Here is a 12,987-nt window from a genome sequence, read left to right on the forward strand (position 1 = left end):
AAGACTCACGGAGTTGAGAGGTACAGATGGTGAGATGGAGAGACTGCTGAGAGTAACAGTGATGTCTCTGCAGAGACCACATTAAATTGCACTAGGGATGAGCACACCAGCTCTGTGCATGGAGAGAGTGGTTATCTTCTCGTGTTGGAGGCAGCACGGGGAAGAGTAAGTGACTGCTTCTGCTTGTGAGGATATCTGTGCATATAAGCCAATGTTCAGATAGATAGAAATATGTAGCTATAGACACAGTTCTGTTCCAAACAGGCAAATGTGTAGCCCCTGGTGTCTGGAGGACATAAAAGGTTCTTCCAGAATTTACTGGAGATGTCATCAGGGTTCTCAACCCACAGGTCACTTGCCTAGCTGCACGGGCACGATAAAAATATAGGACCTTCCTCATTATTCTTGGACGAAGTGAAAAAGGATCAGGACACAGCTAATAAATAAAACAGGTTTAATCATAAACAATGTACATATTTATAGATAGGGAGGGGGGCATGATCGGAAAAGTGCTGCCCTGGCAACAGGAATAAAAGAACAGTGTATTTTACCAGTCAATATACAGTACCAATGAAGGGTGAGCTGATAAATGAATATGAGATTTTGGGTCCCAGAGGCTAATTTTTACAGACAACCATCATTCTTGGTTTCCTGTCAAATTATAGCATGAACTAGCTCACAGCTCTGCCCAGGATGCAGCAAGGCAGATACAGCCAAGAACAGAATTTGAGGGTGAGGGAGGGACAAGAAACCTAAAGGTCATTCTGAGGTATATATAATGTATATACTCTACTGGTGGTATAGTCTTGGGGCCATGCTTTGCCCACAGTTATGTGTGCACACGCCTCATTCCAGTCAGCAAGAGTGGCAAGCTCACATCTGAGAGAATATATTTGGCTTTGAGGGCATATAGGAGCACATTGAACAACAAAGGCAGAAGCAGAACAGGGAGAGAGCTGAAGACAAGGAAGCCTGGACTGGGCTGAGAAGGGGAAGAAGTGAATATACAGCCCCTGATTTATTTGGCCAGGCAGTTCAGCCCTGTTTGGACAGCCAGTTCAAAACTTCTGTTCTGAAGGACTTCTGCAGTGCAAAGGTTTCCATCAAGGCAACCTTTATCAGACAACAGGGAAAACCATGAACAAAATGACTAGAGGCATGTTTCAGAAGGAATATGAAGGAGCCGGCTCTACAACTGTTCAGTTCTTAATTTTGAAAGAAAACCCAGTCCTGCCTCCAAAGTGGTCTGAGCCAACGTATGAATCTGGTCAGTCTTGACTGATACAGGCAGAGGAAGGAACCATTGCTTCGGCAGCCAGCAAGGCAAAGGGTGGCATTTGTACCACAGTATTCAGAGTTGGAGTGGCTGCTTTGAGAAACAATATCACATTGAGCTTGCAAAGCAGTCAAATGTGTTGGCTTCTTGCAGAACAAATCCACTTTCAATCAATGTACATATTATATAGTTTTACAGATGAAAACCACCTTTCACTGCTAGAAAGTAGACACTGTTTTGATATCAAATGCACTCGCCACCTGATTTTGCTAAGAACCCACCCCCAGACAATAAAAAAAACAAATCCCAAATAAAATCTATAATACAAAACAACATTCATGTTGATGTCAAATGATAACTGTCCCAGCAAACATCAAGATCTTCTTACTGCAGGTCCCCCCAGAAGCGAGTTAGAGTCATGCGTCTGTATATAGAGTCCACTCCCAATCTTGGGAAACCTCAGCAAGACTGGTGCCTTTTGAAATGCAAGTCCCATTTTTTAAAGGAGTGCTCCACACATGCATGCACACATACACACAGACACACAGTGATACACACACGCACACACGTAACTTCCTCTCTCTTAGCAAGAGCTGCATGCCGGGTAGCTGTTAAAGCCTTCTGTGCATTTTTTGCCTACTTTCTTTGTAAGGATGAGGTTGAAACTTCTTTACTTCTCAGGTCTGTATTCTTTAAACAAAAAGGGGAATGAAGAGGAACTACATTACAAAGACAGAGAAATGCACTCGTATCTCAGGCCCTGTGATTTTTCCCAGTCGTTTACAAGGAAGATATTATTTACATTCGTGACTCATCAGAATCTGTAGGAAGAGTTATCCTTTCTCCATGTTGGGTTTTCTCGACGAACCCATGAGCCCATTCTGTGCTTCCACAGACCATTTTCCTTTAAGGCACTGCATGTGGATGATGACTTCAGATGGAAGTGCAAGCCCCTTTCACTGGATTGTGCATTTCTCTCTCTCCCTTGACTGACCTTCCCTGAGAACTTTTGATTTGATATACTTCAGGTCACTGTTGACACTTGGCCGGCGAGCAAAGGGAGAGATCATGCCATAGGCATCCATGTCCTTGACTCGGCGCATCCGGAAGGATTTCTGTTGGAAGGTGTCACCATACTGGATGGAGATTTTCCTGTGGAGGGCAGGGCTCATCTCATGAGGTAGCTTGGCCATGCTGAAGAGGACGTAGAACATCTCATCTACATTGGTGTTCTTCTTGGCTGAAACTTCAAAGTAAGCACAGTTTTCGTCACTGGAGACAAGGTCCTCACCTTCATCTGAGCGTACCTTGCGGAAGATTTCACTGTGATCATTTTTGTTGCCGCAGATCACCATGGGGAGGTCAGCTGATTCCTTGGTCTTGTTCTTCAGGCAGGATTTGACCTCAAGGATCTGTTTCTGGAGCCTTTTGACCTCATCAAAAGATTCTCTGTTGTCCAAGCTAAATACCAGGATGAAAACATCCCCTGCAATTAAAAAAGCATATTGTAAAGGCTTGTTGGTTGCAAGCTGTGTCAGAGGAGCTAATTTTCAAAAAGCAATAGGTTTATTTGCCATATCTTCCCCCCTCCTTTTTTTTTTGTTTGTTTGGTCCTTTTCAACCTGTTTATTAAGCTGTACTTTAGTTCCAGTTCTTGTAATTCAACTCCCCATTCCTTTCTGTAGTGCTATGGAAAAGGCTTTTGGCTGTGGTGTTACTTCAGCCATATCCAATTGTGTGCTCCTCACTTGCACTGGACTTGCAAGTTATTGCCCATTTGTACTCTATTTTGTAAACATGTTTCTATCTCAGCTCTGCTGCCTTGCTTATATTTTTTCTTCCTTTTGTTTATATCTCTGTGTAAAAGAGCCTGTTCTGACACGAGGAAGAATGGAGAGCTAGTAGCCACTCAGCCTTGACCTTTTGATTATACAATACAAGAAACAACATCTGAACTGAAGATTTACAGCTAGTCCCGAACGCCTAAGTCATGAATGAGAGGTTTCCCAATGTGCAGTGCTCTGCTGTCATTTCATTTACTCAAGAGAAACAGACCATGGAAAAAAAGAAATACATAAATGACACAGATCCCCTGGCATTTCCTTTTGACATTTCCTGACTTACAATTCCTTTTGCAAATATAAAATAATGCAAATCATTGCCTGTTGAATGACATTCACGTGGAACAAGCTGAAAGAGCTTTTGGGGACAAAAGCTCACATCTGCATCCCAGAAATTGTCCCTAGGACCTCACTGAATGTGGACGCTAGCCTGGTCAGATGTGAACAACATGTTTCACTGGCTAGCTACGAAGGGCAGATAGCAAAACCAGAAAGTAGGTTTGTTGGAAGCTGTGGCTCAATATTTCTCCACTGTCACTTTCACAGTTAGAGAATACAGTTTAGCTCACAACAGGAATTGCTTAACAATAAGAACACAAAATAAGCCCACCATTTTCCATTTCTACTCTTTAATTCATTTCACAGAATCACAGAATCATAGGGTTGGAAGGGACCTCTGGAGATCATCTGGTCCAACCCCCCTGCCAGAGCAGGGTCACCTAGAGCAGGTTGCACAGGAACACGTCCAGGCAGGTTTTGAATGTCTCCAGAGACGGAGACCCCACCACCTCAGCCATATACCATATTGATTAACCGTATACTAAGGAGAAAGAGTAAAAGTAGAGCTGTGTTTTTACTGGAATATCAAATCAATGGAATCAGGCTGGAAACTTTAGGGAAAATAAATTTTTGAAATTTTCTTATTTTGAATTCCCTTCCGGTGCATTTTACATTTGTTTTTCACTGCTTGTGTCTTATAGTGGCATGCTTATTTTGCCCCTTGCTGCCTTTTATACCATTTATTTGTGGCTGCAATAAAAAAATATGGAGCAAGAGGGGAAGGTAGGAGGTAATTATACCAGGGGGAAATCTCAATTTTGGACTTTCACCCAGGGGCTAATGCATTCCCTATAGTGCCTGGAGCGTCCTGTCCAGGAAATATCTCTCTAGAGAAGTGCATGTTGCAACAAAATCATGCAGTTTCTTTAGCTACCTCCCAAATGCATCTTATCCCTCAGAAACAGTCATATGAGGCTACAGTTTTCAAGCCAATGTCTGTCATTATGATCGTTCACCCACCATTCCCCATCTGCAAACTTTCCCCAACTTTCTCACCTGTCAGGATGGAAAGCCTCCTCATGGCAGGGAAAGGGTGATTCCCGGAGGTGTCCAGGATATCCAGCTGATACATGTCTCCCCGGATGTTGTAGACCTTGCGGTGAAAGTCCTCAATGGTGGGAGTGTACTGGTCCTCAAACCGGCCATTGAGAAAGCGTGAGACAATGGAACTTTTCCCCACCCTGGAGGCTCCCAGCACTACCATGCGGTATGAGTTCTTGGCTGGCACATTCAGGTTGCAGTTTCCACCAGACATGGTCTTCATCATTGCTCAGTCCTGAAAGAGGAAACAGCAGAGCGGGAGGAAAGACCAGAAATTAGATGGAGGATGGAATAGGTCAGCTCCTTGCCACAAGCTTGTCAAAGAGTGCTCTGGAGCACAGTCCTGGTTAGTATATCAATGGTTCATACAGAAATCTTTTCACTGGAAATGGCTTAATTTTTTTCAGTCTCATTTCCAGAGAGTGGGTTTTTTTTGTTGTTGTTGTTGGTTGGTGTGGTTTTTTCCCCTTTCTTTCTTCTTCTAAAGTCATGTACAAGTGAGGGCATTTACAATGAAAATAGCATGGTCTTGAATTGTAATTTGCTATTTCATTTAAACATTAAGGGCTAATTTTATCAGCTGTACTTCAACTTAGACACCAGGTTCCTTCCCACCATCTGCGTCACTTAGACATTACCAGATTTTTCAGTAGAACTTGGTTCTCGTTTAGATACATAAACACAGAGGTCAGATTTCCCAATATACTGCATCCCTTGCAGCTGCCTTTAGGACACAGACCGCTTTGCTTGGTTGCCTGAATAGGAGCTGCACCCAATACTCATTTTCTGAGATCAGCCAAAAGTCAGACAGAACCAAGAATCATGCCTGACATCAGTGCAAGCTAGACATCCCAGTAACTTTAAATACCTGGTCCATACAACCTTCATTGCTGATACAGGGAATTTGAGCCACAAAATAGCACTGGCTGATGAATCTTAAATCTGTGCCTTCAGTGACCTTTAAGAAACCAGATTTTAATCTTGCTGTTTGGACTGATAATGTGGGAACTCCCTATCGACAAACTATCAGCATTGCAGCAGAATGGCTGGCAGTGGATGGAGCTGCAGAAATGTAGATTTCGTAGGAATTTCAGTCTTTATACATACACAGCTGGTGGGGGTGTCACAGTCTTTGCGGGTGCTAAATACAAGCAGGAGAAAAGATGGACAGCCATCTTAAGTAACTATTAGACAAGATTTCCAACTCCTGACAATGAAAGTCAGTCTCGAGACTTCGGAGACTGCATTTGACATGGCACTCAGATACTTTGATAGAAAAAAAAAAAAAAAAGAGTGTTGCTCAGACATTTTTCATGTACCAGTTCAAATGAATTGTGTGCTGAAAGGAAAAATATAACCCCTTTGTGGGGAAAGCTAACTGTTAGAGCAAAGAAGGCACATTTTTGACAGCATTTATTTTGGTTATCTTATTAAAGAATAATCAAGTACCCACTGTGACGTTTATTTAACTTAGGTGTTGTTTATTTAATATTACAACGCAAGTACTTTATGTACACTGAAAGATCATTTCTGGGTCCAGATCTGGATTCCTATCTTTCCCTCAAGTGAATTTTATCTCCTAAGATTTTATGTAGCTGACATCTCAGTCAAAAGCTTAAAATCTTTTACTTTCTTTAACATGTGCTAAGCACCAAAACAGCAGTGAAGATACGGTCACTGCTAAATAAAGAAGTCTCTGGAATTCTGATCCAGCATCATTACAAGCGCTGTGCTATAGCCCAAGGCAACAGCAAAACACTACTATTTATTTTTACTGCTATAATTTGCTGCTCGCTAACAGCACATTCAGCCCTATCTAAAGCACAGAAGAAAATGCAATGCTTTCCTCAGAGTAGCTTACACTCCAAATTATATTCAGTGGGCAGGACAGCATAATATTAGAGCCAGACAGTAATGTGAGAACATAACTTTGGATGGACACACACATGCAGAGTTATGGTACTATTGGGATTGCTGTGGCAGGAATGACAGCAAGGAGCACACCTGGTACTTGGACTGGACTCTGGGTTTCATTTAGAAAAGGACCCATCTCCAACAGTGCAGAAACACCAAATTCAATCTCTGAAACAACACTGCCACATACACTGGCTCTTCCCTTTCCTACATGGCCAGTTCAATAGTGTCTTGCATTCATGGACAGACAAATGACGACAGAGCTGCTTTGGGATGCTTCCTTTTACCCTTTTAGGCTTTGTTTAGCTGGCAGAGAAAAGCAGGGAGATCAATTTTGTGAGAAAAACTGCAAACTGCTCTACAGCCTGGGTTCAGTGTTTAGAAATGAGTCAGGTTTTCAGGCTAGGATGGACCAGTGTAGCTGCATGAGGGCAAGTGGACTGTGTTGGTTCACACTTGCTGGAGATCGGTTTCGTACAACTTGGTGCAGCAGCATCTGGGACCGAGCACAGTTATGCTTTTTAAGCAAATGCCTTATATGTCCTGTACAGAACATGCACTCTGGGGTCCTGATCCTGGCCAGCAGCTTTACAATCCAAAATCCTACAAATTATACTGCTGACTGACAGGTAACCACTGAGCTGCTGGTGATTAGAGAAACTCCCATCACACAGCAAAGGAAACGGACTGTGTCACTGCAGCTGCTTGGCGGGTTATTTTTGCGCTTTTAGTGCAAGAGGCACTTCTGTCCTCTACCTTGAAATGAATTCCACCGCTTTGGACCTCAGTACACTGAACAGCTTGGAGAAGGGATTGCTGCCACAGGTACCCACAGATGGGTAGAGTAAAGCACAGGGAAGCCGAGGAACCATCCAAGGTAAAACAAATGGGAAGCATGAGCAACCTCCAGGACTCCTACCTTGCAAACTCTTTCTCCTTTCCACCTTTCCTCACCCTGCATCTCTGGTCATTAAATCACACTGCCTCCCACCCCTGTCAAAGGCAAAATCCTATATGCAGGCATGTGCTAATTTCAGGATGCTTTGCCCCAAGGATGCAGATGCGCTGAAGGGGAAGAAGAGGTGTGAGGACACGCAGATTTTAATGTATTAAATAGTCACTTTATGATGTCCTTGTTCTACCTGTCAAGGCATTCAGTGAAGAGGACTTTTGTGCTTTCCTAACTGCATTTCATTTCACATGGAGTCAAAAGATGCTTTTCAGCACTTTGATTCATGGAGCTGCTACTCATCTCATCACCTCTGCTGCAAACCTGACTCAGAGCATGCCATTGAACTGTGAGCTTATATTTCTGTTTTGTGCTCTCTCTTCTTATCCCCCCCTCTGTTTTTTCTCCAGTTCAATACAATCTGTCTTATTTCCTCCTCAGAAAAGGAATGAAACTTCAGCCTTCACACCCAGGGGTGAGGGGGAGCACAGGGACTCATACATTGAAAAAGATTAAAGGCAGAAGAAAGGAAACAGAAAGAGACCACATGTTCATGTACTAAATAAAGCAAAATCAATCAGAAGAGAAAGAGGAGACAAACAACCTCCAGCTGGCTTTAATCTACATCTTTTCCTTCCAGTTTATTAAATGCTTAAGCATAGATTAATTCCCAATAGTACCATCTACTTTATGCACTAGCTTGATGCTAGAAACTTTACAGAAGTATTTTATATTGGTACAACACAGGGATTTCAAAATGTCACAGAAACATATCCAATGAGTATTTTCTCCACTTAATAAAGGGAAAGGCTCATACACCCAGAGAGAGCTGAAACAGCTGTCCAAAATTAAGCCCCTTTTCTTTTGACTCCCTGTGTTGTCTTCTACCTGCTAACAACCGCTGCTTGTTTCATAGGCAGACATTGGAGTGAGTGACAATGCACCTGCTTTTGCATGTTCCGAAGAGCACTTGTCTGAATTCCAGTGAAGTGCTGACAAATTCTCAGAGAGAGATATCTAAGGAAGATATCCTTCATGCAACCTGCCTAGAGCTTTTGCACCTTAGTTTTCTATCCTTCCATCCAGGGGTGTTCTCCCTGCCACTCCCCATCCACAAACAGACTTCTGAACTACCTCTCTTGCACTCCTTGGTCTTCAGCTACTGTTTGAGTATCTTTTTTGCCATCCCAATGTAATTCATTGCATCCAGCTAAAAAGCACGTAAGCAGACACAAACTGTATCATGCATAACAGAACTGTCACTGGTTAATCACTACTAGTATCCCTGTAATTTTCATGCACACCACAATCACTCCTGTGGGATGATTGTTTCCTACTTTCAACCTAAACTCTATGCTGCTTTCTTACCTCTCTTTCCTTGGAGGACCAGTCCTGGGTCTTGGTGCAGTCCGATGAAGCTGATAATTTTAATCAGAGGCGGCTGCTGCTGTAAAAGGCTGTTGTTCTGTGGATCCCACGTTGCTTGCTCTGGGCTCGGTTCTTCACCAGTATTTCCCGAGAACTTAGCAGGATGGGGAAGGACTGCAGGGCTCCAGAGGGCGTTCCCCCATGGATGGTAGGTACTGGATCAGGCGACCGACATGGGCTGGAGAAAGGTCTCGGAACCAGTGGTAGCTTTTCCCTTTGGTGAGATGAGCTCTTCTCCCCACAGCCTCAGTTCGAGAGAAAGAGTGGCAGAGTCTCTTCCACCCCCACTGGCTTTTCTTGCAAGTTGTGCTTCGTAGGCTCTGCTGGGGAGAAAGGGTCTCCGGAATGACACCTAGTCGTGCAGGATCGTGGGTGCATCCGTCTGGCCCACCCTGCTTCGACGCCACCTCAGACCCTATGGGGAAAAATCAGTGGGGGCATGGAAGTTGTCTATGGTGAACCTATGCTTCCCCAGGTCTCGCCTGGCATAACCCCCCCCCCCAAGCTTTTCTTCTCATCCGAGATTTGCCTTAAAATATTGTCTTTCCAGGGCAGAAGGGGCTTTTCTTTACATTCGCCAATTAAGTCTTTCTTCTTCCCTCCCTGTCTTTCTCCCTCTCGCTCTCACAACTACTGGCAAATTGCAGATTTTCCTTCTGTAGGACTCGCAGATAATTGGCTCAACTCCTCCCTCGAAGTCAGTGTCAGACACAGGGGAAGGAGGGGTGCTGAGAGGGTGGGATTTTGTGCCTATTGAAAAAAATCTTTTCTTTTTTCTTCTAAACAGAAAGTTCATATGCATTGCAGGCTGCACATGCCCCTTCTTTCCACCAGAGACCTGTATGTATGCATGTGTGGGGAATGAGTTAGCGTATGTGAATGAGACACACAGAGACTTCACTTACTTTGCATGTTGTAAATTCATAAGCTGTTTCTATAGGCTCTATACTTCCATGCTGATCTTTTCCTCTAGACAGAAGTGGACTGATTCATTTTCCAAGTAGGGGCTTTCTGTCTGTAATTCCTGTAATTCTTTTGCTGTATGTCATACTTTCTCCTATTCCCTCAACCTCGAAGACGTTACATTAGGATTATTGGTTGGTTTGATTAAAAAATAAGAATAATGTGTAACTGCTGTTCTTTCATTAATATTTGAATAAATGAAAAACTGAACTAGAGCCGAGTAATAAAAATGTTAAAAAAAGATCAAACAAACTGAAAGTGTTGGGGACCGAGGGTCAGAAGCGGAAGAGAAACAAAGAAAAATCAGAGTGCATTCAAGGAGTTTGTTCAACCCTGAGTGAAAAATCTTGTTTGCAGTTTATTTCACTGTTTATTGACTGTATTTTTTCTCCTTTTTGAGCTGAAGTAATAATTTAGTTCTACAAGTCTATTTTAAAAGCTGTCAAAAAGATGGATTTTGAAGGATTTGAAATTAATATTTCAGCATTTCCCACTTAAAACTCCTAAACAAAGGGGGAAAAAAAAGAGGAAGAAAAATACTTTGAGATTTTCTAGATATTTTGACAGTAAGAAAATGGAAGGGAGGCACAATCTTCCAAGTACAAATATAGTTTCAGGTCTCTCACAGTTTCTCTTTTTTTCTTTGAGCAAGTTTACTCTTTGTTGAACACAAAGATTCCTCCAACTACCTTGTGTGTTTCATCTCCAGAACTCCCCATCAATTCCTGCAGCTTTTGAGGAATTCCTGAAATGCTTTGCTTTTTCTCCTCCTTCTCCTCTGAGTATGACGAGGTTTCTGTTTTCACCCTCAGAATAACGCCTGTGCTCCTGGGGCTGCACAGCAGCCATCAGCAGCCCTTGAGGAGGGTGTCGTAGCTGTTGCAGGCACACGGTCCGACAAGCTTTTATATCTCTGTGCTGATGAACTTTGAAGGCCACCACACAGCCTATGAGCTGGGCCCTGCTCTAACTCTCTGCAAGAGGCTGCCACTAAGGTCAGGCCTGAGCAGGAGTTGGATTTGGGGCTTCCAGGCTAACACAAAGGCAAAACACCATTGATCGAATTTGGGAAGCTTCCTCCTAATGCAGACAACTTTAAATTTGGGAAGGAAGAGCGCTGCTTGCACAGCACCATTGGAACCCTGCTGGCTTCCTCCAGGGTAGTGAATTGGTAATGGATCATGACCTGAACTCAGCTGTTTTTAGACCACAGTACCAGGACTCCTTTGTCAGCTCCTGAGTCTTCTCTGGCAAAAAGTAAAGGAGTATTTTTATGGCTCAGACAAATTTTTGAAATAAGATGTGATGCTTTCCTTTCCCAAGTCATTGGGTCAGATCAAGCTTGGACCAAAAGCTACCATCTTTGGCATCTAGTCAACAATTTGTGTAGCTTAGATCCAAACAGAGTGACCAGCACCCTGGTATTATTTCCATGGGAGGAACTGCTGCAAAAATCAGCGAAGAAGTCAAGTCCTGTATTACTACAGAGAATAAACTCATATTTCATCCCTATAGCTCACACATCGAGAGTACGAGTTCTCTGCCAAAAAAGAGGGAGTGTAGTCATGGTGGAGAGCATCTCATCAGCCTGGAATCTCAGCCTACTCAAGTTCTTTTGTAAACCAAATGTAAAACTCTTGCCTAGCTGGCTTCACCAAGCCCACACTCCCACTCAACTGTCTTCTACAGCATTGAAACTAGCCAGTAGAATCCCTATCAAAATTAATTAGGAGCATACTTGACTAGGCACCTTGGATTTATTTGATCTCTCAGCAAACAGCTAATAAAATAATAAATTACTTTTGAAGTAAGCCTTTGAAAGATAATTGCTAGCTATGAGTCTTCAGAGGCTCGAGAGATGCTGCTGTAGTTTTTGGGGCTGTTTTTTTTTTTTTGCTACAATTTTTCTGGTGTGCTCCCAGTTTAGGATTTGACAAAAAGCTGAGCTTTCATGCCTTCCGTCAGGGCTCAGGAGACCAGAGCTCAAAATTCCCTGCTTTTCCAATAACGTCCTGAGGGGCTCTGGTGGAGAAGCCACGTTTTATTTGCCCCCATCTGAGAAGTAGGGATGGCAGCACCTCTTTGCTTTTAGGCTTATTAAGGGAAAAAGTGGATCAGAGAGACAAGGCCCCTGCCAAAACAAGAGAAAAAGTTCCCAGTCTCAGCAGTTTCCTCTGGTTAGTCAGAGACCATCAGCCTTTCTTAAAGCTTACAGATATTTACCAATTTAAAAGCCAGGCTTACAATGAATGACTCTCTGGAGGCATTTTCCCCTCCTACTCTTCCAGTCTATAAAGAAAGCCTAAATGAGGTTTTTATCTGGCTAAGGCTGTCTCAGAGGATGTCAGGCTGCGGCTGCAGAGAAGCACCACGGCTATGAAGGGCTGCGCTTGCTTTGCTGGCTGACACTGGCCAAGGCTTGTGGTGCAGTCCTCAAGTCTCTGTGTCCAGTGTGAGAGACAGGAGAAACTGAATGTGCAGCAGATGAGTTACATCAACTGAGCAACACGGTTTATGCAGGACTGACTGAAAGCAAAGGACCTCCATGATGCAGCGGCTCATCAGCACATATAGCTGTTGTCTCTGAGGCTGGCGTGTGGGTCATGTCGGCTCATCCGTGGGGCTGCCCCATCTGCGGAAGGTGCTGCTGATGGTGCAGCTGTGGATGGTGCTCAAGACAGTCCACCACAGTAATGACACACGCTGTGCTTATTTTGGTGTTGACTAGACTGTGAGTGAGCATAGAGGAAGGACTTGAGAGGGCAAGTCAAAGGAAGGGGAAGAGAAATGTTGCAGGGAGAGGCTGGGTAGAAACTTATATAGAGGAATGGAGAGAGAGAAGAGGAAAATACTGCTGTTGTGTTGCACGAACCACCTAGCTCCAAACGGCGGTGAAGGTCTAAAGTGAAGTGACTTGCTATATTGTGGGACACACGAGTGAGCAACTGCGCCTCAGACCCATCAGAGGAGCTTCCTCTTCTCCAAAGAAACATGCAGCTCGCAGGCGGTATGCACACTGACCACCCTGGCACCAAGATCTTGGTCAGCATGGGCTCGTGGGGCCCTGTCACATACCTTCGTGGGGTATCACTGTCACAAGTACCTTCTGCAGCTCCAGGTACTGGCCGTGGCTGGAGATGAAGACTCATGTGATGGGCTGATGCAGCAGGACCAATCTGTTTCTCTCCACCTTAAGGCAAATGACAGAAGTGACAATCACACGCTGTTCAGCTCTG

General features: G+C 43.8%; 1 protein-coding gene across 1 annotated transcript; it reads right to left on the minus strand.

The window, feature by feature from the left end:
* Positions 1-437: 437 nt before the first annotated feature.
* Positions 438-9,476, minus strand: RASD2 (RASD family member 2). The gene is made up of 3 exons (XM_074580288.1): positions 8,729-9,476; positions 4,453-4,732; positions 438-2,762 (listed from the first exon to the last, which is right to left on the minus strand). Exons 2-3 carry the CDS (start codon positions 4,721-4,723, stop codon positions 2,233-2,235), a joined length of 801 nt encoding a protein of 266 aa, XP_074436389.1. The 5' UTR covers positions 4,724-4,732; positions 8,729-9,476; the 3' UTR covers positions 438-2,232.
* Positions 9,477-12,987: the final 3,511 nt, after the last annotated feature.

The sequence above is a fragment of the Larus michahellis genome, chromosome 1 (assembly GCF_964199755.1).
Source record: "Larus michahellis chromosome 1, bLarMic1.1, whole genome shotgun sequence".
Taxonomy (NCBI): Eukaryota; Metazoa; Chordata; class Aves; order Charadriiformes; family Laridae; genus Larus; species Larus michahellis.

Excerpts from the sequence above, each read along its gene's own strand:
- RASD2 (XM_074580288.1), bottom strand. The coding sequence starts at position 4,723 with ATGATGAAGACCATGTCTGGTGGAAACTGCAACCTGAATGTGCCAGCC. Across the intron at positions 2,763-4,452 it reads GAGGCTTTCCATCCTGACAG|GGGATGTTTTCATCCTGGTA; the intron begins GTGAGAAAGTTG and ends TTTTAATTGCAG.